Source organism: Pagrus major, chromosome 8, assembly GCF_040436345.1.
Source record: "Pagrus major chromosome 8, Pma_NU_1.0".
Lineage (NCBI taxonomy): Eukaryota > Metazoa > Chordata > Actinopteri > Spariformes > Sparidae > Pagrus > Pagrus major.
Window position 1 is genome coordinate 14,329,491 of NC_133222.1, and position 21,585 is coordinate 14,351,075.

A 21,585-nucleotide genomic window follows, 5' to 3' on the forward strand; every position below is an offset into this window, starting at 1 on the left:
GGATGGTAGACAGATCAATAATGGCTATCACCAGGGGTGGTGTTATCAGTTTGTAGCTGTGGTTGATGGTATTGGATTTTGCTCCTATTTTGAGGGCACACACACTCTGTCAGATTGACACACATACACAGACTCGCTGCAAAGAAACTTTCCATGACATTATTGGTTTTATCAGAAGTAGGCCAAAGCAGGAGTCTGGCCCTCTGGCAGGCCTACTGAGCATGCTCAGCACTGCTGAAGGCTAGGTAGTGGATCAGAACGCTGTTTTACTACTACCACCACATTTATCTCTCTCTGTGGGTCTGTCACAGAAGAGACTAAATGAGCCCCGATTAGGCTATAGAGGAGGAACATAACAGGATTGAATTAAAGTTAGCCGATGTTTTATTCAAGGGCAGCTGTATCAAGTGATCTTTTGTAATATCAAATGTAAAAAAAAGAAATGTTTCAAAAAATGCCCATCACAATTTCCTACAGTACATGCTGCTGTCTTCACTTTTCATATTTTGTACAAAACCAATGTGTTTAATCAATACACTGTCACATAATACAAAGAAAAACAGTACATTTTAATTAAAAAAACTTAATAAGTTAATAAATTTTTTAGCTACACTTTATTAATAACTTAGAAGACTATCTCGATAAAGACTTATTTAATCTGCAAGTCAGTTATGGCTGCCTTGTTGAGTGGATATGTGGCATTGTGGAGAAAAAACAAGAGGTGATGATGGTGAGAGAGGAAAAGGGACGAGGATGAGGAGCCAACTTAAGTAGCCTGGCCAACCCAGGTGGATGATATGAGGCCAGGGGACCCACCCATCACAAGATGTGGCTGTAATGCAACAAAATAATACAGACAGCTGGAGGAAGAGCATCACCTGAGGGTTTCACTGTCTCTGTGTCCTAATTTCCTTACTAATGTCATATGCATATAGCTGATGATCTGATTACAAGCAACCATTTGTTTACAACAATACTATTGTACACTGAACACAGGAACAGGGAATTTTACGATACATCCAGGGCTCCAGGGTGCAACTATTTTGTTTGCACATGTGCCCAAAAATCTGTGCAACTAAACCTTTTCATTGGTCGCAACTGTGCACCTGAAACTAAACAGGGTTTTTTTCACAAGTCAACAGGTTATAGCAATTTCTTCTTGTGTTTGCTTTGATTTAAATGAAGAAAAAAATGCATGAAAAACAACATTGCAGCTTTTTTCCTGTTTACTTACTTCTGTTTACTTGCAACCTTCGAACACCACTTCAAATAAAACAAGAAAAAGCTTAATGTCTCTCCAAATATTTAGTAATTATATGTGTGTGTTCTGTGGTATTCATGTAGTACATTACACCCAACCTTCTACATTGAAATGGGGTAATACGAATGAAGAGTTATAGCCACAACAGCAAAGAGAGACATATAAGACACATGAACATAATGCTAATCAAAAGTGTCTCCAAAAGCCATTGCTGTAGTACTTCACACTCCCCGTGATACTCCTATGCTGTCCTTCTTTCTCAAACAAGTAATTCTTGGGTTGTGACTAACTGATTCTAAAGAAATTCTTCACCATTTCAGTTCTTTGTTCCCATTCATATGCATGTGGGCAATTGGATTGGTCTTCAAATAAGTGAGTGTCATAAAATCCACTCGAACAGTTGAGCTGAATAGACAGTTTTTACTCAGTTCCCTTAGCGATGGAGGAAGAAGTCGTGAGAGAAAAAAAAGGAGCCCGTAAATTATTCTCCTGGCTGTGATGAATGGAAATCTGATGTGGATCTGAAGTCATTCACAGAGGAATTACAGTTATTGTTCTTTAGAAGAGAGATCAGTGCTATTCTGTGAATTGATACATAACTAATCTTTTACTACATGCAGACACACATCACAAGTCTGGCAGAGCAGAGCTGATTACATTCAAGGCATAAAGTTTGTCTCAGCTTTACTGCTGTACTGTATACAGTATAGCAGACATTTGTGAGGCAGAAGCTGATTCTGCATCCGAAGGCTTCTCCATAATCAATCTTAAAAGACAACATAATCTCAGGGGGGAAATGAGCTGATAGAATGGGCGATGATACATGCTGTGCTGTGCTTCTCCACTGCTGTATAATCATCAGTTTTGTAGATGAGGTTATTGAAGCTCCCTATGTGGATGGGGTGGCTGTTATTGGCTCTATCAAATCAAATCAGCACCATGGCCTACATTATTCACTCCCAACAGGCTCATTACACCCAAAGACAAGAGCTAATACATTCTTTAGGCTAACAATGAACTGTGTGCATCTTTTTATGTGCCCACTGTGGAAGCTGAAAGTGAGTGAGGCCTGACGTATAACACAGCTAGCATTTACCTGGAGGAAGTGTGAGTGGATATTAAAATGGTCTATGTGGTTTCTCTATTGTTTTTATAATTAGTTTATGGCTTTGAGATGACGCCACCATGAATGAAATGCAATGGTTTGCATTCAGTTATTTTAGTTTTGGCCATTCACATAAACTGTATATCTACAGTAATATCTTCTACTTCTCTGCAGCTCAACTCTATGTCTGATGTGACTTAAGATAATATATGAGAGACATGCATGTCTACTGTATGTTTGTCAGTACCTTGTTAACACCTGTTCGCAGCCTTGAGTCTGCAGCTGTACATTACTGCAAACCCTCAAAATTACACAAAATTGCATGTACACGACCAAATAACCTCTCAGTTTCAGTTCTCTGTCTGCATGCTTGTGCTGTCTTGCTAAATGTTCTTTAAATATTACTCAAATGTCAATAACAAAGTCCCATCTCTGATAAAAAACACCTGTCCACCACATTATCAGGGTAGTTGGTGCCAGTTAAGGGGCAGTGGTGTGAAGCAGAAACCAAAATTCCAGTGTGATTGCAGTGTTGTAATGTATGTATGTATAACAACACCTCCTCTTTGTGTATATGCAGTGCCAAAACAACAATTAGTATCCTCTGCTAGCCCCCATTTATATGACTTGATCAGATTCCAGCCATTTTTTGACGCAGTAGAACTTTTCTCATCATTCTGCAGAACTGAAGCTCCAGATTGACACTCTGCTTACCCAAAGGTTTTAGATTATCCTGAACAGTTCAACTATAAATTATTCATAAACAAATAATTACCTCTGTGTTTGGTTGCTGCAGCATTGTAAACACTGAGTTGACAGGCTGATGCTGTCAGTAAAGGATTTATATATATGTCTTGGATAACTGGAGGTGAGAGCCTGTACTCTTTGCTGATCCTGGAAAAAGAAAGTCAAGCCTGGTTGGCAAGCACTCATGATTTGGCTCGACTTGTGTTGAAGGGGGCTGGGCTGGTTTTGAGGGCTCATGCTAGAGTGCATCGCTATTGGTGTTTGGACTTGCTAACTTTGGAATTTGTGATTGTCAGTGCTGCCACGGCTCACGGAGCAGCCTGAACAGTGAAGCGAGTCAGTCCGACCCCACTTTTCACTACTGACCTGCTGTGATGTCGCTCACCAGGGCTGTTGTGCTTGACACACACTGATCTGCAGGCCTAATTCTCCTCCCAGTCTTTTGCTTGATCACTTAGCCTTTTGGTGTAATCCCAGGACTGTCTGTGCCTCCAACTAGCAGATCTGCTTCTGTGCTTGGAAGAGACAGATCCTAGAAACTACCTTTTGATTTTCAATTTTCACTGTGTCAGTAACACAGTGATTTTTGGCCTTCTCATGTAATTATGGTCAGTGGGGTGTTGTTATTCATGAGAGGATTGAGCTCTTCTTAACTTCCTGGCAGCCTGGGGGGACTGTTAGTTTGACTTCCTCATTGATTGGTCCATTTTGTTAGCCTCTGCAAAATCATCCATGTTCGTTTTGATCTTTTTCTAATTAGTCTTTTCTTCAGTGTGCTAGTGTAAACACTTTTTCCTTTCATTATGTCCTCCCAAAAAGGCAGCTTCATGGCTGAAACTGTTCTTATCTGTTTTTAGTATCTTTACATCCTGTTCACTGTGGAGGATTGTGTCACTTTTGACATTGGCAAATCAATAAAACATTTAAAAATAAAGCAAGAGCCATCTAAGCTGACGTTTTCATTCAGCACAGTTATACAGAGTGGCCGCAGTAAGTTTGAGAGAAATACTTTCAGTTCACTATCAAATGCAAATGCTTTCATCTCTGCAGATGATAAAACCTGTTCTGAGATTTCTCTAATCCCATCAACTACAACTCCATCACAGAAGTGGAAACAGCTCAAGAGGTATCTCCTTCCTGCTTTGTTCTTTAGAAATCATGTTGGTACCTTCCCTGGAGCATGCCATGACTTGTCAAACATAAGCTAGAAATCATGAATGACTTTCAAGTCTTCCCAGAATTCACACCACAAATCAACATGACTATATTAGCATGTGTGTGATCTCATGGCTTCACCATTAGAAGTTAATATTCATTGTATATTTGAACTCTGCCCAGTAATTTCCAATTCACTGATGTCACTGGAGTGACTAGATCTCGGCCTTGTGTCTCTGGATGTGACCGCACAGGCACCAAGGAGTCCATTGTTGTTTTTCAGCTCCATTTGACACACACAGCTAATTACTGGAGAAGGAGACACCCCCTTTCCCCATAAACTCACACACCGATGCATCAAGAAGGGTGGCCAATTCAGCCCATCTTCTCCCCTCACTCCCTGAAGTCAAGCTGCTAACAGAACTGTTTATGCATGCAGTATTCTTTCGGTATCGCTCAGTTGGAACAGAGGCCCCTGCAGAGTACTGGCAAACACCCTGATGCAGGCTGTCTTCCTCACCATCAACCTCAGGCTACTGTTGCTTTCAGCCAGTGTACCTGCAGCTGCTCGGAACACCAGCAGGTAATAACCTGTAAATCAGTGACAAAGGAGAGAGTGTGGGAGTGTGGGTGGAAGACGAAAGAGCCAGAGACGAGAGCGAGTGGGCATGTAGAAGAGGATCCTCGGAGAGTGGATAAACATGTGAACACTTAGCGATTCCCTCTCGCTTCCTGTCTCTCTCTCTCTGACTCTGTGTGGGCAGCTAATGAGTCTGAAAGCTTCTTCTCGGCATCTGTCAGCTGAGAACCGGATGAAGCCTCTTGAGCAAGCTGGAGCTAGAGAGAAATGCTCCATTGCTCATTGATAATTGGTACAATGTATAGAAGTTTGTTTTTTTTTACGTCTCTGCTTCATCCATAGACTACCATATAGGTCCAGTTGCCCTGTACTGTACTGCACAGCATGACTGTTTTTAGACACTATGCAATTCACAGTATGAATGCTTTTAGAAAAGAAAAGAAAACAAGGGGGAAACAATACCAGCAATAGGATATCAATTAGCACAGCATGTTGTACACACCTTTTCACACTTTGAATTCATGAAATTTTGCGCATGAAATAGTTCATTTTCTACATTTTTTATGTACAATTTGGCTGTCAAAATATCAGGAACACCAAATAATGCTCTTTTCTATAAAATCAGAACAAATGTTGCCTGGATACCTCAGAGATGACTCATCACCTGCCTGACACTGTCTAAACATTGAACATTATAATCTTCTCAAAGGTAGTGTTGTATAAAGCCCAGCTATTGTTGTCTCTGTAACTACCTCCACACACAGTCCATCGTTACTTTACGAGGCCTTCAGCTTTGACGTCCAGACAGGAGTGGTGGAGCCAAACCGCTGTGATAACATCAACTGAAATGAGGTAGCCCACCATGTTATCCCTACTCTGTCATAAAGCCTAATGGTGTGTGGCCAAAAGATGGAGTCTAGTTAAGTTTTGGGTTGAGAAAAAACAGAATCAACAGAGTTTGTATGACCTTGGTTTGGTCATACTCCCTTTCTGGGAACGGTAGTTGGATCTCCCACTCCCACTGAATGCCACTGATGAACTGGTGTAAGAATTGTTTGGGGGTTTTCCACTAATGAGCTTGAGCTTGATATGCTTCCTAATTTATGTGAAAAGAATGTCAAGAAATAACCTTCAAGTTGCCATGAGAACAATTTAAAGATATGTCTAAAAAAGACTTAACTTTTCTTGTATGGTTGGTTGAGTTGGAGACTTAATGTTTCCAAAAATACTTCTGTTTTCATGAGACTATTACAACCAGGGGACTTCATGTGATTTAAAAATGACCCCCCACGTCTGTGTTTTGTGCGGCACGTTAGTAAGGGATAAGCAAAGACTGTATTGTACTCATATGTACTGACTTTATCTCCTAGATATGATGTCAAAGCTCTGCATAACATCAACATCATTTCAGAAGCAGAGTGTCAGTTTTTTCAGCGACCGCATTATTAAAAAATGTACAGGGGCACCTTGCTAGCTCATCTAACTCTAGAGCAGGCAGGCCATGTCGGTTCTCAGCACCGGTTCAGGGTCAAATTCAGCCTGTGGCCCTTTGCTGCGCGTCTTCACTAACTCTCTCTCCCCCTTTCTGTCACTCTGAGCTGTCCTGTTAAAAAAAGGCTGAAAAGTCCCAAAAATAATCTCAATTACACACTCATTTAGATTAAGCAATCTATGACAACCCCTCTCTGTCACTCATTTTAAATGTTAATGTTTAGTAGTCTGACAGTGGAAAACAGATGTGATCAGTGTTTGTCAAAATATGGAAGGTAATTTGCAGTTGAATTTTACTTATGGAAATTATGGAAATGGCAGGATTAAAATCACACGACATCTACGTGATTATTCCAGATTAACAAAGGTACCCAGGTAATACTAGTCCTGTGCAAATAGGGCTAATTTAAAACCCAGAGACATCCCTAATTTTATTCACGGAGAATGTGCCTTTAATTTGGCTGCCTGCTGCTATAACATCCTGGTAAACATCACATGATACGTCAGCGCGAGTGAGGACAGAAGTCAGCCTTTTGTGTCTTCAGAGGGAGCTGCATGTAATCTGATTAATGGCCTCCAGGGTTGTCACTCAGTGGGTACATTGCATTGTGGGTAATGTATGCGCCAGGTTTTAAACAGTGCAGTTGCCCTTTAAGCTTCAGCTTCTGTGATTTTGAACCCAGTCAGGGTAATTCAGGGAGGCTTGGTAGCTGTGATGGTGACATTTACCTTATAAGAACCTAGCAAATGGCCTCACACTGACTTACAATGGCTGAGCAATTAGGAACACTCTGTCTAGGGGGACTACTTTGATAAAATTGAGTTATTAAGCACAATTTAGGAGTTTCACAGGAATCTGTGAACTGATGCAGTGTTCTCTGTAACCACTGTGTCCTGTTATAACAATGTGTGAGTATAACAGTGTGGGACTGACAGTGAAAATCTTTTTCTTTGTTTGATTTGGGAGCTGACAGAAAACATGGATCCTCTCCTGTGGCAACACACACACTCATACACACACACAGATGGCTGAACAGCTTGCTTTGACTTTCCCCTCTGACACCTTTTTTGTGGGCGTTGGAGCTCAAGCTCCTTATTGGCTACAGATTCATCTTTCATGGATTGGGTAACTAATCATATCACATCTCCTCCAGATATTCATTTTCCCCCTCTCTCTCTCTTGGAGCTTTCTCCTGGGGTATGGTGTCCATTCTGTGCCCCAGGTGGCAGCCATATCCTCTGGATCCAAGATCCAGCATGGGAGGCCCTCCCTGGAGGATCAAGGATAGCTGAAGGACTTAGCACACCCCAACCCCCAATCCCTGGCCTTTTAATGGAAGCATGATGCATTATTTATGTAGCTGGGCTGGTCAAGGTAGTTCAGATATTACTGGTGGTGTTAATACATGTGATGCCTCTTTACCTTGTTTTCAAACCATAAAAAATTAATTTAGTGTTTGTGTTTGGCTTTTGTTAAACCTCAGTGACTTTGAGAGCTACAGTACACTCTTAAGACATGTGGAAGGGAGGGAACAGGGAGGGAGAAGCAGCCACTAAAGAGCGTATTGACTGTCTCTGGGTGTCTTCCTGCACCATTGACTGCACTCAGCGGGTTGATGAGCGGAGGAGCTATTTGGCTTCTAGGTTTGGGGCCGAGGTCATTGTCCGGGCTTTCATGTCCTCAATAGCTGCAGGCTCCCTGCTGAACCTACTTGATATGCAGTTCTTTCTCCCTCTTCATCCCATTGAAACTAACAAGCTTCGACTAGATAGCATAGTTCCAGTAAGAGGGCCGGACGTGAATGGAAACCAAGCCTGAGATACAGTATTTACAGATCCATGAAATGTTTTGCAACAAAATTAACCACAGCTTCATCAGGATGATGGTGGGCCTTTCAGAGCAGTGGTGCAGCTCATTTTTCAACATACCCCGTTTTGTCAGGACTTGCAGAAGAATGAGCTGAGGGGAGGTGCAGCTACCCACACTGGAGTGTAGAGAAGTAAATGCCAGGAATAACAGAACTCACAGAGGAAATAAAGCTCGGATTCATTTATGTGCATATTTAACCTGGCTGGATACAATCCCAAATAAACAACTGGGCAACTTTAAATCCGGGATATGTGTCACTTCAGTTTTGTAATGGAATGGCTCCTATTTGTCCACGCCGGTTTGCGTTTCTTCGACGTGGTGGTGGTGGTGGTGATGGGGGGGGCGGGGTGAACAAAATGCGTAAAGGAGAAATCCTGCGCGGCTTCTGTAGAGGAGTCATTTCCCCATCAGCCTCTCTCTTTCTGTGCACGCTCTGCTCGCTCGGTTTGTAATGGTGCTGGGAGGGAATAATAAAAGCGCCACCGGCCACCTTGCTCGCTTTCCATCCGGACCGTGACATCATCGCCTCTCGGGTTTCACCGTGTCTCTTTACTACGGGCGCACGCGGCGCAGCAGTCAGCGCGAGAGCTTCTGCCGTGCGAGCACAACAGACACATCAGCGGCAGCAGCAGCAGCAGCAGCACGAGCGGACCGAGTGCTTCAAAACAAACCCTCTATTTAAAGTCACCAGAAAACTCTCACGTCGTCAACACCCGACGCTCACTTTCGGATTTCTCACATTCGGTTTCTTGTGTTTTGTTTTTCCTGCACGTTTTCTTTTCTTCTCTGGCCCGTTTCACTTCACCGCCTGGACATTAAAGGAAGCTCTTCATTGTAAGTAAAAAACCTGCAGTGCTTTGCTTTGTGCGACATACATTGCATCGCACGCACACAATGCTTTCGTTTTTTATGTGTTTAATGCTCGCTGCTGCCATTAAAAAGGCTATTTACGCACACGCAGCCCCTGTGGTCGCTCACTGTAGCCTATTGCAGATATAATCAGCTCCTGCCAGGCGTTTTGTTCCTCACATGGCTTCATGTGCAATCAGCGCCTTGTGCACTGGACTTTGTCATCGTTTTGTCAAGGCAGCTCTGTAAACGTGGAGTTCAAATAATCGCATATAAACGTTTTGTCACATTTTATTTTTGAGTGATATCTCATAATTGAGTTCTAATAATAAAAATAATAATAATAACAACAGCTCTGTTCCATCCTGTTTGTTGTGTAACAAGCATCTCTTTCATCCCCTCCTTTGGACTTGCAGTGCCCAAAGGAAATTGCAAACCAAATATTGGATTTTTGTCTTTCCTACTTTGAAAAACTCATATTGTGTTGGTCTGTAGAGCTCAGCCCCAGGAGTTTGGAGTGACTGTACACAACAGACAGTGAAGGCAAACCCCCTGGAAGGAAAATACTTTTGACTTTGTCAGCTTCAATTTTGTCTCGTTATTCTCTTGAATTTCAGTGCAGTCCGATTTTGATGCAAATTTAAAAGAGTGCTTGTCCTGCCAGTTTTAAAACAGTGTTTGCAGCGTTTGAAACCGCATTTTTATTTCTATTTTTCTGAAGTGTTGGTTATCACTTTAGTACTATAATAAGTCCCGATGAGCCACTGTTTCCCCTCCCATGACCGTATTCCATGACTTCATCAGATGATATTTTTATTTCTGACTGAACTGCAGTGGTTTTGGATGATCTACAAAAGCTTTCTTCTGTTAATCACAGTCAGTGAAGCCATAATTATAGCAATACCCACTGTCTCTCCTGCGGTGACCTATGTAAATGTAGAGAGGTTATAGATGTCCTGACCAGATCTGCTAAGCAACGTGTATTTTATTGTTGTTGATTGATCTTGTGGTTTATGCCAGAATTCCTGGAAACACACAAGGAGCAGCTGAACCTGTTCCTCATTATCCAGTGGGACGTGTTTGCAGGCAGGTTGTTAGCTTTCTGATTTTTTTTGAGCTCTCATTTATAGTCAGTAACCCAGCACAAACATTCTCTATAAAGCTAACCATTATTTTTGTGTCTGCATGTAAAAATATGGGAAATCTGAAGACCGTTTTGATCCTTCCTGTTTTGATTGAAGTATTTCTGTTCTGGTCTGATCGGTTGACTACCCTCTGGATGTTTGCATCCTGCACAGTTGTTTGTAATGTCTAACTAAAACCTCTTATATTTATTCAACAGCATGCACATAGAATAGTGTGGTTCAGCTTGTGTGTAGTGTTGCTATCGCTGTACAAAGCCAAAAGATTAGGATGACACTTGTCAAGCCCACAAGGGCTATGCTGTCCTCTGTACTTATTCACTTTCCCTATGAACTCAGTCAGTGACCATTGTCCTCAAAGCTCGGTGTTTCCTCCAGACTTGGAATTATCGTGTTTCTGCAATGTTTCCTACAGACAGATTATACTTGTGGTGGTCAGCCTGGGGGCGGGGCGCTCCGTCATCCAATGCTTGAGTTGGCTGCAAAACATCATTGCACTCACAAACTAACTTCTGTTTAAAAGCAGTCATTTTACCAGAGAGTCTATATGATTCTACATCAACTTCTTACACCATTCTCACAGACTTTTTAAGACAATTCAGTTTTATAGACTGCTGAAGGCGCTCAATGAAACAATTTGTAGCAATTTACATGCATTAATCACTTTTGTTATTGGCCATATGTGAGCAGATTGTAACGTGACATTAAATGAGACTCTTTCTGTTGCCTATACAAGCCTGTGGGCCATTTGTTTAAGTTGTTTAATGCTGCTTTACTGTTGATTTCTTTGTGGAGGCCTCGGCTTCCAGCACGACACAGAAGTTCCTCACAGCCTCTTTAAGTTTAAGAAATATTCAATAAAAACAAATCTTTTCAGATGGCCATCAAAATTAATTGTATATATGGGCCGACACTGATATCATTAAAGAGCAGTCAGTGGTAATGGATACGTTCAGATGCCCTGTTATTGGCTGCTGGACCAGACCCAGCACCCACTGAGCAGAAGACATCAAGGAGAGAGGAGGGCGGAGCTGCATTTGATTTCAGGCTTTGAGATAAACCAGCAAAATGGTAAAAACTACACAGAGGTGTCCACTCCCATATCCAGCCAATTTACTGGTTGTTATACACAGACTTACCGTCCTTGTCAAATGTTTGTATTTTTACTGAGATATGGAGAAAATGAATGCACGAAGTTGCCTTCCAACTTGTGAACCTAGCCTCCCAGTTGGTTGCTGATGTTTGTATGTGTTTATACATTTTGTAAAAATCCAGTAGGGGCATCACACTAGTTCATGTGTTTGTAGAAAGAAACATTTTGAATTTTGCATGAATTCAAAGGCTTCTCAGTTAATTTGCCTCCTTATTCCAGTATGTGATAAAAAGAGGAATCAACACATGAAAGCAAATGTTACTTCCCACTTCTTACAACTTATTCAGTGTGTAATGATATGAAACAAAACTCAGGGTAATCATTTAGACCTTTTCACACATCTTTAAGAATATCAGTTTGAAGTTTAGTCATGCCATTTGTCATATTTTTAATTGCCTGCAGCTTCCAAGCCTTTCATCCATCTATTCCTTTAAGGAGATGACCTTGATTAGAAGAGTCTGAGTACTATTTTGGGTGCTACACTTCTGCTCTTTGTCCTGCAATGGACCTACATACCTACACAGTAAGGATAAGATTTCTGTCCCATTTTCAGGAAGTAAAACACAAATATCATTACGTTTTTTGATACTTTGGATTGACAGCCTTTGGGCTTCCTCCATGTACTTTATCTGCCATGAAAGCCACATTGAATTCCTGCTGTTGTCTTTAATGAAGCCTGAAATTGACCATTGAATGGTTAACAAGGGGAGTTTTACTGACACGGAAAGTGAAGATAGAAACTTTAGATGTGTGGTTAATGTGATGATTGGAACTTGTTTCATAAATAGACCTTTAAGGAAGCGATCCCTTCGTCTGATGAGGAACAGTTGTAACATGCTGGCCTCCGATCGGAAGGTCACAGTGAAGCTTGGCTTTCCATGACTACATTGCACTGCAGCTTTCCCCCAGTAACCTCATAAATTTCTTCATAAATAAAATGTTTTGCTTTTTTCAATCGGTGCTTTATATTTCCTTGAGAAGGCAGCTAGCTTCCATGGCTCTGAAATCTTCTTGAATCACCCGTTCAGCTGTGTCACCTTGACACATTCTGCACACAGTCGCAGCTGCTTCGAGGGGCTGCTAATTAAATTGTTTGTGAAAAAAAATCTGATTTGTTGCCCCAATGAGCAGCTGTTTTCTGTGGTTGAGTAAAGGTTAAAGTTAAAGCTCCTCCAGCTGAAGCTACTGGCTGTGTTTTCTGTAATGATTGTGGTGTAATGCAGGTTTCCCACGACTTCTCCTTTTAAGATAAAATTAGTTAAGGTTATTAAATTAGTCCAGGTATTGCCTTTTTGTGATAGCACATTGCGTCGTGCTGCTGCACTGCATTTGATGTGGCCTCTCGGGGACTGCAAAGCCCCTGTTTTGTCTTTTTTGTCTTTTCTCCTGCTGCCCTCCACATGCCCACTCACAAACTGCCTATTCTGCTTATTCAGCTCAGCTTTTGTGAGAAGGGCTATTCATACCTCCAGTCAATGTCCATGTGGTATTGAGGAGTTCTACTGCAGCCAAACTCCTTTTTTTTCTCTTTTTTTTGTTTTATGCTAGTTAAGAGTACTCACCTGATAATGTGAAAGCGTTAATCAGTACTCACTGGCCTTGGCCAACATTGCGTCCAAGTTCCTTCCTGTGTAATAGGATTAGATTTATGAGCATTAACAGGAGGATTAATTATCACTGAAAGGCCCTGTTTGGTGATTTGCAGTTGGATTTGGTTAGGGACCAAAACCTGGTGAACTCTTGTAAAATGACTGTAGGTTTTCCTGTGATGACACATCATGTGTGATATTGCAAGGACAGAGTTCATTTTAAAGTCACCAGTCACATGTGTAAATGCAGAGTTAAACGTGACATGTTCTGATGTGTAACATGGATATGGGCAAATGGAGCTAGGGCTGAAATGTTTACCATGCAGCCTGCTAAATGGGATAGTTTGATTTCACCATCACAGCACTGCAAGGATAAGCATGAGGAAATCCCCTTCGGTTTTGACAGTCATGCAACACTAAAAAAACTGACAAATCAAATGACCACAAGTAATGTTTTTATTTTTCTTCCATTTTGCCTGTAGCAAATGAGTCTGTAATGATGTTAGTTGCCCTCATAATGACAAGTGACACATTTAGCCCAAAGTGATGTCCTCAGATTGCTTCTTTTCTCCACCCAACAGTCCAAAATCCAAAGACTCTTCATTTACTATCATAAATGGCAAAGAAAAGCAGCAAATCCTTACATTTAAGGAGATGGATCCAGCAAATGTTTGATATTTTGGCTTAGAAAATTACTTATTACTCATCAAAATAGTTGACAGCTAGTTTTCTTTCAATCAAGTAATTGATTAATTGACTAATTGTTGCAGCTCTACTTAACTGTACTTTCAAATAAATAGACAGGATAAGGGTAGGATGGTGTTGAGTTCAAATTGACAAATATTTTAAAACCCTACTGAACGGCAGATGACCGTTAAAGACACTTTTTTAGTAAAAATGGCCCAAAATAAATTGGCTGTTTTAGGCTTCACAGATGACATAGGCAAAATGTAATGCTGAACCAAATGTTTGTCCTTATCTCACCTCTTTTTAAAACATATCAAGCGAAGATCTGAATTCCTGGTTTCGGTTTGGGTCTTAAGTAAAATAATAATGCAAAGGAGCTTCCAGTGGGTTAGGGTTAGTGGTGTTAAAATCTAACGATATGTTGTCAAAACTCATGAAGACTTCTCCCCTTTCTCTCATGTAAAGATCCTTTTAGGAGCTTTGTACCTGTTTATGGTTAAACTGTAGTTCGAGGGGAGTGAAGGATCAAAGACCCACCCAGAACAATAAAAGCTAAGCCTGTGGAGTGTTGACCCTCGGACCTTAAGCTCTTCATTACTGCAGCTCACTGCTAATTGTTGTGGACAAGACAGTGCAGAACCCAGAAATCTGCCCAGCCCTCCTCACTGCAGGGTGGTCAGCTCTTACAGCCGCTCCTACAGTAGATCCCCACTTCTGTGCATCTGAGGTCAAGAGGCAAGGAACCTCCTGTGCCCTTCACCCAGGCCCGCCCAATAAACTAACATCTCCCTCTTAAAAAATAAGAACAAATCCTAAACGTAAATGAAGAGCATAACATGTTTTTGCCCTCTACTGAGGCAAAAATGCTACCATATGCTCTCCTTTCTGTGCAGCCCCATGATTTTATGCTAACTTGATCTTGACTGTAGTGACCACAGACCACATCCTCCAGAGCATGTGTGACCATTTTAAATGGTGCTGTGAGCTAAGATTAGTCGGCCGAGATTTTTCATAAAACATATTTACTCAAAAAGGACTTGATTTTGAGCTGGTAGCTGTGCAGCATCAGTTGATGTTGATTTTACGATGGCTGCTGTCATCAACTTTTATTACATTATCATCCAGTGTTTTCAGAGGGCCCTTATGTTGTTTGAGACAAGGCAGCCGACCCACATATTCTGTCAATAATTGTTTTGCAATGTGATCCTGTCATATTTGCAATCGGCTAAGGATGCCATGTGTAGGCAATAGAGTTGACTTTGAATATTAAACAGATCTGCAATGTGGGATGCCTTTATCCTTTTTTTTGCGTTCAAGCCTGTCACAGTGGAATGCACAACATCACTGCTGTGTAATTTTGAGAAGGATAGCAAAATAGCTTAAAGAGAGTTCAAAGGAGACAACCGTTGATTGTCAGGGACTTCTTTTATAGGTTTTCCAAAAGGATTTTTCTGCTTAACAGTAAATTGTGTATTGCTGTTAGTCATCCAACCTATTTTTGCCTACACACAACCGCAGCAGACATCATGTTTCTTCATAGCCCCCATGTTTTCCAGTGAGGTTTGAGGACTCGCTGTCCTCCAGTGCCACATGGATCATGTTGGGAATGTTTAGGACCTTCTCAAATAGCTTCCGTCCATATAGGCAGAGTGACTCTTTGATGTCACACGCCCCCCTCTTAAAAACTCTGACCTCGCACACGTGTCAGTCAACACATCTGCAAGATGTTTTTTAACATCAGGAGGGCCTCCTCAGTTTTATAGATGTAACCCTCAGGACCTTGGTCAGCTTGATTTGACGGTGATATTTTAACTAATAGCTTTGAACACTTTTATTTGCCAATATGATTTATATGCTTTTATTTTAAGTTCAACTGTGTGTAGCTTGCTAACAGATAAAACTGGCTTTGTTGTTCATGATTTAAAATTATTTTTATGTGACATTTTATTAGTTTTTAACAGGGGAATTAATCTTTGCAGTATGTCTGTCCTCTCTGCAGGGAGGACAGTGGGCAGGATGAGCTAATCAAGATTCATGATCGTGATTAATGAGGCAGAGTCATCAAACAAATATCAATTAGCCATGTAATACAGCACTCCAGAAAGTAGATTTCTAAAGTTTTGTGCTCCCAAAGAAGTAGGGTACATGAGCAGATTTATTGAATTATCTTCTTTGACTCAGTGCCTCGTCAAAAATTCTTGATGAACAGGTGTTGCTGATGGGGGTTGTCTTTTAATCAGGGTGGTTTTGGGCCATTGCCAAGTTCTTTTGTCTTATATTTCAGCAATCACTTGTCTAATTTACAACAACAGAAACAGAGGGTTGGTATCATATCGGAGCCCTGCTGAATGCAAATTAGCTTTTAAGTTGCCTTGTATGGCATTAGTTTGGTCTCCCTATATCTGAAAAATGTTGGTCTCTTTTGTTGAGTAGGTGTTTGACTTATTTTCTTTAGCTGTTTTTAGCCATTTTTCATTCGGCAAAAACTGTACAATCATCTTATATTAGCTAGTGTGCTGAGAGGAGAGTACATATTTACTCTCCTCTCTATTAGAGCCTTTTGGTACTTAACCACAAGCACAACAGTGAGCTGAAACAGGCTGAAAACTGCCTAGAGCTGGGTGGTGATTCCCAGTTGGGAAGTTACCTGCTTTAGTGTGAATACAAACTTCCACACCAGGGAACACAGTAATACATTCCTCCAATGTATTGCAGTAATGACAGTGTAAACATGTGGGGTTAAAGTGGGTGGTGCTTCATCTTGTCTCTCGATAGGAGATTATACACACACAGAAGTGGATACAGTGGAGGGATTTTCTTAAATGAGATGATTGTTTCCTTGAAAAATCCTAGAAGGTATCAAACGCTTTCCTAGAATAGTTAGGCATGCATTGCATAGTAATGGGTCGGCAAAATTCACCCATCTATTTAAACCTCTTTTCCTTTTAGTCATGGCCAAATTACCACATGAAAGAAAACGTGTGGTGCATGCATTAAGTCACTCCTTGCAAAGGAATCATGAGTATCAAAGCTAAAAGTCTCTCAAGTATTGGATAGTTTGGAATTATTATTAAGTCTCATTTGTCCACATTTCCAAGTAACATCATTCTTTCATCGCACTTCTTTGCACATGAATATTAGAATACTTTCTTCCTTCCTCTTAAATCTGTAGCCAACCTATGTGCAGAACAGTATAGACATGTGTGAAGGGATACCAAAGAAAAATGGTGCCGTTGGTCTGCCCCAAGACCGCACAAAGTGCTCTGCTGCCAACAGTGCCTCCAGTAATTATAGACCAGAGCTGTGGAGACTGTTGCTCTCCAGGCTAAACTGAAACTAAACCCCCTATTTCATCCTTGGTATTTGCTCTTTTGAGCACACGAGTACCCCATGTTTAAAAACTGTTATTTTTGTGCTGTAGCTTGACTCTTTTCTGTTTATAGTGCATTCTGGCTGAGTTGAAATCTAGAATAATTGTCAAGCACATATAGCCAGTAGTAGCTTTGAAGACTGATACAGCCGCTCTTTCCTTGACTCACATTATCTGTCCTGTTTAATCTCTCCTGCTGTCAATATATTTGACTAATGTATTCCCAATATACTTTGTACAGTTACTGAACTTCCCATAGCTGTTACTCACTGACAGTACAATCAAATAACTATTGATTTTCCCTCTCTAAATTGTAGTACATATGATAGGAAGCTGATGAACTTGATCTGGATCTTGGATTAATATAGCAGTCTAGTCATTATTCCAGTGAAACTGCTAAAGCAAAAACTTGATTTAGGATTTTCTAGCAACAGTGAGAATGAATTACAAGCTTAATTTAAGTTTACTGGGCCTTCCACCCTCAGGCCATCACACAACACTGACCATGCTCTGCCTTACTGGAAAGCTGTTGTAAATGAACCAGTTGCTGGACTCCTCCCATCTAAAGACTGTGTGGTCCTGGTGTGTTCTAATCACATTATGAGGTGGAAGTGACTGTGGGCCGCTATAATGGCCAACAGGATGAGTGGGCGGCATCTTCTGCATCTCTCATTACATGCAGAGTGTAGGATGGCACAAAGACCTGCTGGAGCCTGGACATTCTGGTCATTTTAATGATTTGTAAAAAGTGAAATGGGCTTTTAATGATTTTAAAGTTCAGCACACATTAATCTGTCTAAATCGCTCTTTTCTCCTCTTGTTGTGAAAGCTCAAGCCGTGGTGCTCTTGTCTGAAAACAAAAGAGATATTTTTATTTTGCTGTGGACCTTTTGTAGCATCTCCCTGTTTATGCCCTCATACTCTACTTTGTCTATTCACTTACGCTGTTGTTTTCCCCGCAAGCTGCATCTATTTGTTTTTGTCTGGATTTTGGTGCGCTATGAGTTCTCTGGTGTCACACCGACCCAATATAATCTCGATTTGGCCAGTTTTTAATTAATGAATTCCTCCCTTGGCACAGCTTTCTAATATTATTTCAAAACTGTGTATCTGTCTTAGGGCTGGGCGGTATGGCCTTGTATCACTATATTTTTTTTTAGGTCATAACGTGATACATGACATATTTTGAAATCTGCTCAAAAGTACTTGTAAATGTTAGGACTGGGCGAGAAAATCTAATATCACAATTTTTTTCACCAAATAGGTCCTACTTTGATATTGATATTGCAACAATATTGTAGGGATGACGATTGATACTTTCACATAATATTAACACAATTAGATATCTGATCAATAATAGTTTGTAATGTGGATGACTGAGTGGGTAAAGGCAAGAATTAAAACAAGAAGAACAGTCTGGTAAGTTTGGAAAATTACAGCTTTACTGTAATACAGCCTTTAAAACCAGGAACAAGACAACACTTACATATCACCATATAACAACATCCAAAATAATCCGATATATAGTCTCATTTCATGATAATGAAATGTATCGTATACACTCATCCCTAATCTGTTCTGTCTCCACTCAATGTTCCCATTTTTACCCAGCTAATACAAACTCTGACTCAGCTGCTCTCATGTTTTGCAGATGGAAGTTTTTGAAAATCTGTTTGGGATTTTAGGGCAATAAGCATATCCATTAACCACTTTTTAAAAATAGATCAAGAATGATTGATGGGCTTACTACTACTGACATGTGTCTGCTGTGTTTTCTAACATTGATCACTCTATTCTTTCCCTTTTCCCCTCTCCCTATTCTCAATAGTCACAATGAGCGGAAGGTGACCTGCAAGCATCCTGTCTCAAGCTTACCCTCCCAAGACAACTGCATCTTTGTCGTCAACGAACAGTAAGTCTCTTGTTTTTTGCTTTAAGAATGCCACTGGATAGCATTTTTGAGCTCTACAGTATGATGTTGCAACCCCTGATGTGTAGGCAACATTGCACAAGTCTGCGCCTTACCACCCTCTATTTGTAGCACTGCCCTTTCAATTCAGAGCCGTTACTATTCAGTGCTTCCTCAGTTATCTATCTTCATAAATAAATTCCTTAGAAATAAGAACAAACTGTCCATATGGAAATGTCCCTTTTTTTGATACTTCTTAGAAACTCAAAAAGGGAGTTTATTAACTGCATGATTGGGCTGCTGTTTTCTACAAGTGCCAAAGCAGGGTAATTATAAGAAAAAGGCCATTGTATCATTGATACATCAGCCAATAGGAATGCAGTGATTCACAGCTCGTTCCTCTTTTTGACCTGGACAAAAGGTCATGGCCTTTTCAGTTGTCATAAGTCCAGGGATATGTCCCCCAACAATGTTACGTCCATGTGATCATCCACACTGCTTTCAGCACAACAGTCATCACATGTCTGCCCACATGACTGGATGAGAGGCCACTCATCTTGAACTTTCACTTCAAGGAGAATGATTCTATGAATCTGTCAGACTAAACTTAGTCAGTTTCTCTCCACCCTAGGAATCATCAGTACTCCCATTTTCAGTTTAACCTGCCTTTGACATCTAACCCTGCGCATGGGCTGCTCATATACCCCTTTCACTCTGAACGAAAACCCATCACCACCCACTAACATTTAGCTTTTGTCTTCAAAGGGAAAGGGTGCAAATGTCATTTGTTTACAGTTCAAATGACTCTGCGTTTATCAGCTCCAGCTCTGATTGACTGTGACGATAACGTGACACTTGGATGGACGCGCTAATTTTCACCCCTTTTCCAGCGTGATGCTATGATGCCCGTTGAAGTTCAGGGCATTGGAGTGTAAATACTTTTCCATCGGTCTCTGTTCAAGTAGTGTTCTAACACTGTTCATTTAATGTTGCGTTTGAAAGACAGACTGAAGTAAAAGATATAAAAAATTAACCACCGTAACATTGTCACTGGCCTCCAAAGAAGCAAGATGACTCACTCCTTTGCTACTTCCTTCCTTTCAAGTTTAAATGTTTTCTGGATGAAGTCTGCTGAGGCGTATGATCTGCTGCTTTCTACTGTTCCCTGTTTTCATGACGTCAAATGTGACACACCAGAAAAATAAACAGAAAGACTATCTCAAGTCAGTTGCCTATTTACCTGCATATACGCGCTAATATCGGTGTAAAAACAGTATTAGTGAGGTGTGAACAAAGTCAGGCACTCTGTCCAGAGGTTCGCAGAATGTCCAACACAGAAAAACAAGGGCAGATGCTGATTTATAACTTTGCCCTCCTCCACAGATTCTCACTTTTCCGTCCCTGTCCCAATCTGAAAGTGTCCTAAATATACATGTACTAGACTGTTTGCTTCACAGCCCACACCATGACACTAGCCTCAACTTTCATCTTCCACCCGAGCCTTCTTAGCTTAATGCTGCTCGACATGTTTCAGCTCCACTCAGTTTCTCACTCCCCTCAGAAAACCCCTGTCATAGCAGATTCTCCATAAAGACATGTCATCACAACTGGTGTCAATTATTTTATTGAGCAATGAACACTAATTGAAATAGGTTCTGCTTCAAGACATGAAATTTCACTCCCATGTGGGGGAAAATGGCCAAAGTCCAATAACTAGTGGAGGATGAATTCCCTGATGGCCGATCATTGGCACCAGTTTCATCTTTTGCTCAAAATGTGGCTTAGAAATTAAAATGCTGGTTTTAATTTAGCCTCTTATGAGCTGTGTTTTGTTCAGCAGAGATGGAATAATCAGAAAATGGTTGTGAAGAAGCTTGTTGTGCCAGAACGGTCATGCTGCACTCTCTTGACACATTCCTCCCCTCACTGTGTTACTCTCACATCTCTGCTGTTTTTCGCGCTGAGAGGCGCAACATGCCCCTGTAAGATGATATCTGATTTAGCAATTATTACTTTATCGTTTTAAGATAATCTGCAAATTGAATCTATATCAGATGTACTAGAGGTCAACACTGGTAAGGTGACATCAAAGTGAACTGCTTGACCCATTGTTATTTTTAAGTTTATTACAGTGCATTTCATCCAACAGTTGGCTCTGTTTGAGCAAAAGTAATAAGGGGGAAAATCTTCACCCTGGACAAGTAATAAAAGGCAAAGACGGATTTAAGCTGCCACAGGGATAAAGAGGCCAGGCTGAAAATCACTGCCTAATCTGCTCTGCACTTTAAGTAAATCCAAAACACAAAATTTAGTTTAAATTTGGCATTGTAAGTTTTTGCATTAGTCTCGCATAATAAAAAAAAGAACATAAACTCAACCCACCCTAAGGCACATATAGAAACAAACAAGCTAAAAAGGAAATATTAGAGTATTAGATAGTTTAGATAGTGAATAGACAAAGAGTCTTTTCTCCTCTGAGACTGCAGTTGTATCCAAGGAAAGAAACAAAGATCTTCCATGATGTGTGAAACTTATTTACACAACTGTGATGAATTTTGTGGTCATGAGAGGGTGGGCCAGCCTCCAGTGAAGAGGCAACATATAACAGGCTAAAAGACAGGCAGATATAATGTAGCTGTACCATACAGTGTTGGTGAGCATTACCATTGAATAGTAA

General features: G+C 40.8%; 1 protein-coding gene across 4 annotated transcripts in view; it reads left to right on the forward strand.

Moving 5' to 3' along the window:
* Nucleotides 1–21,585, forward strand: part of LOC141001237 (pleckstrin homology domain-containing family A member 5-like) — an 86,512-nt gene that overhangs the window by 28,968 nt on the left and 35,959 nt on the right. For all 4 annotated transcript variants that reach the window (XM_073472251.1, XM_073472248.1, XM_073472250.1 and 1 more), the window contains exon 4: nucleotides 18,828–18,911. In XM_073472251.1, coding sequence (XP_073328352.1) covers nucleotides 18,828–18,911 — 84 coding nt within the window. The remainder of the gene's footprint in view (nucleotides 1–18,827; nucleotides 18,912–21,585) is intronic.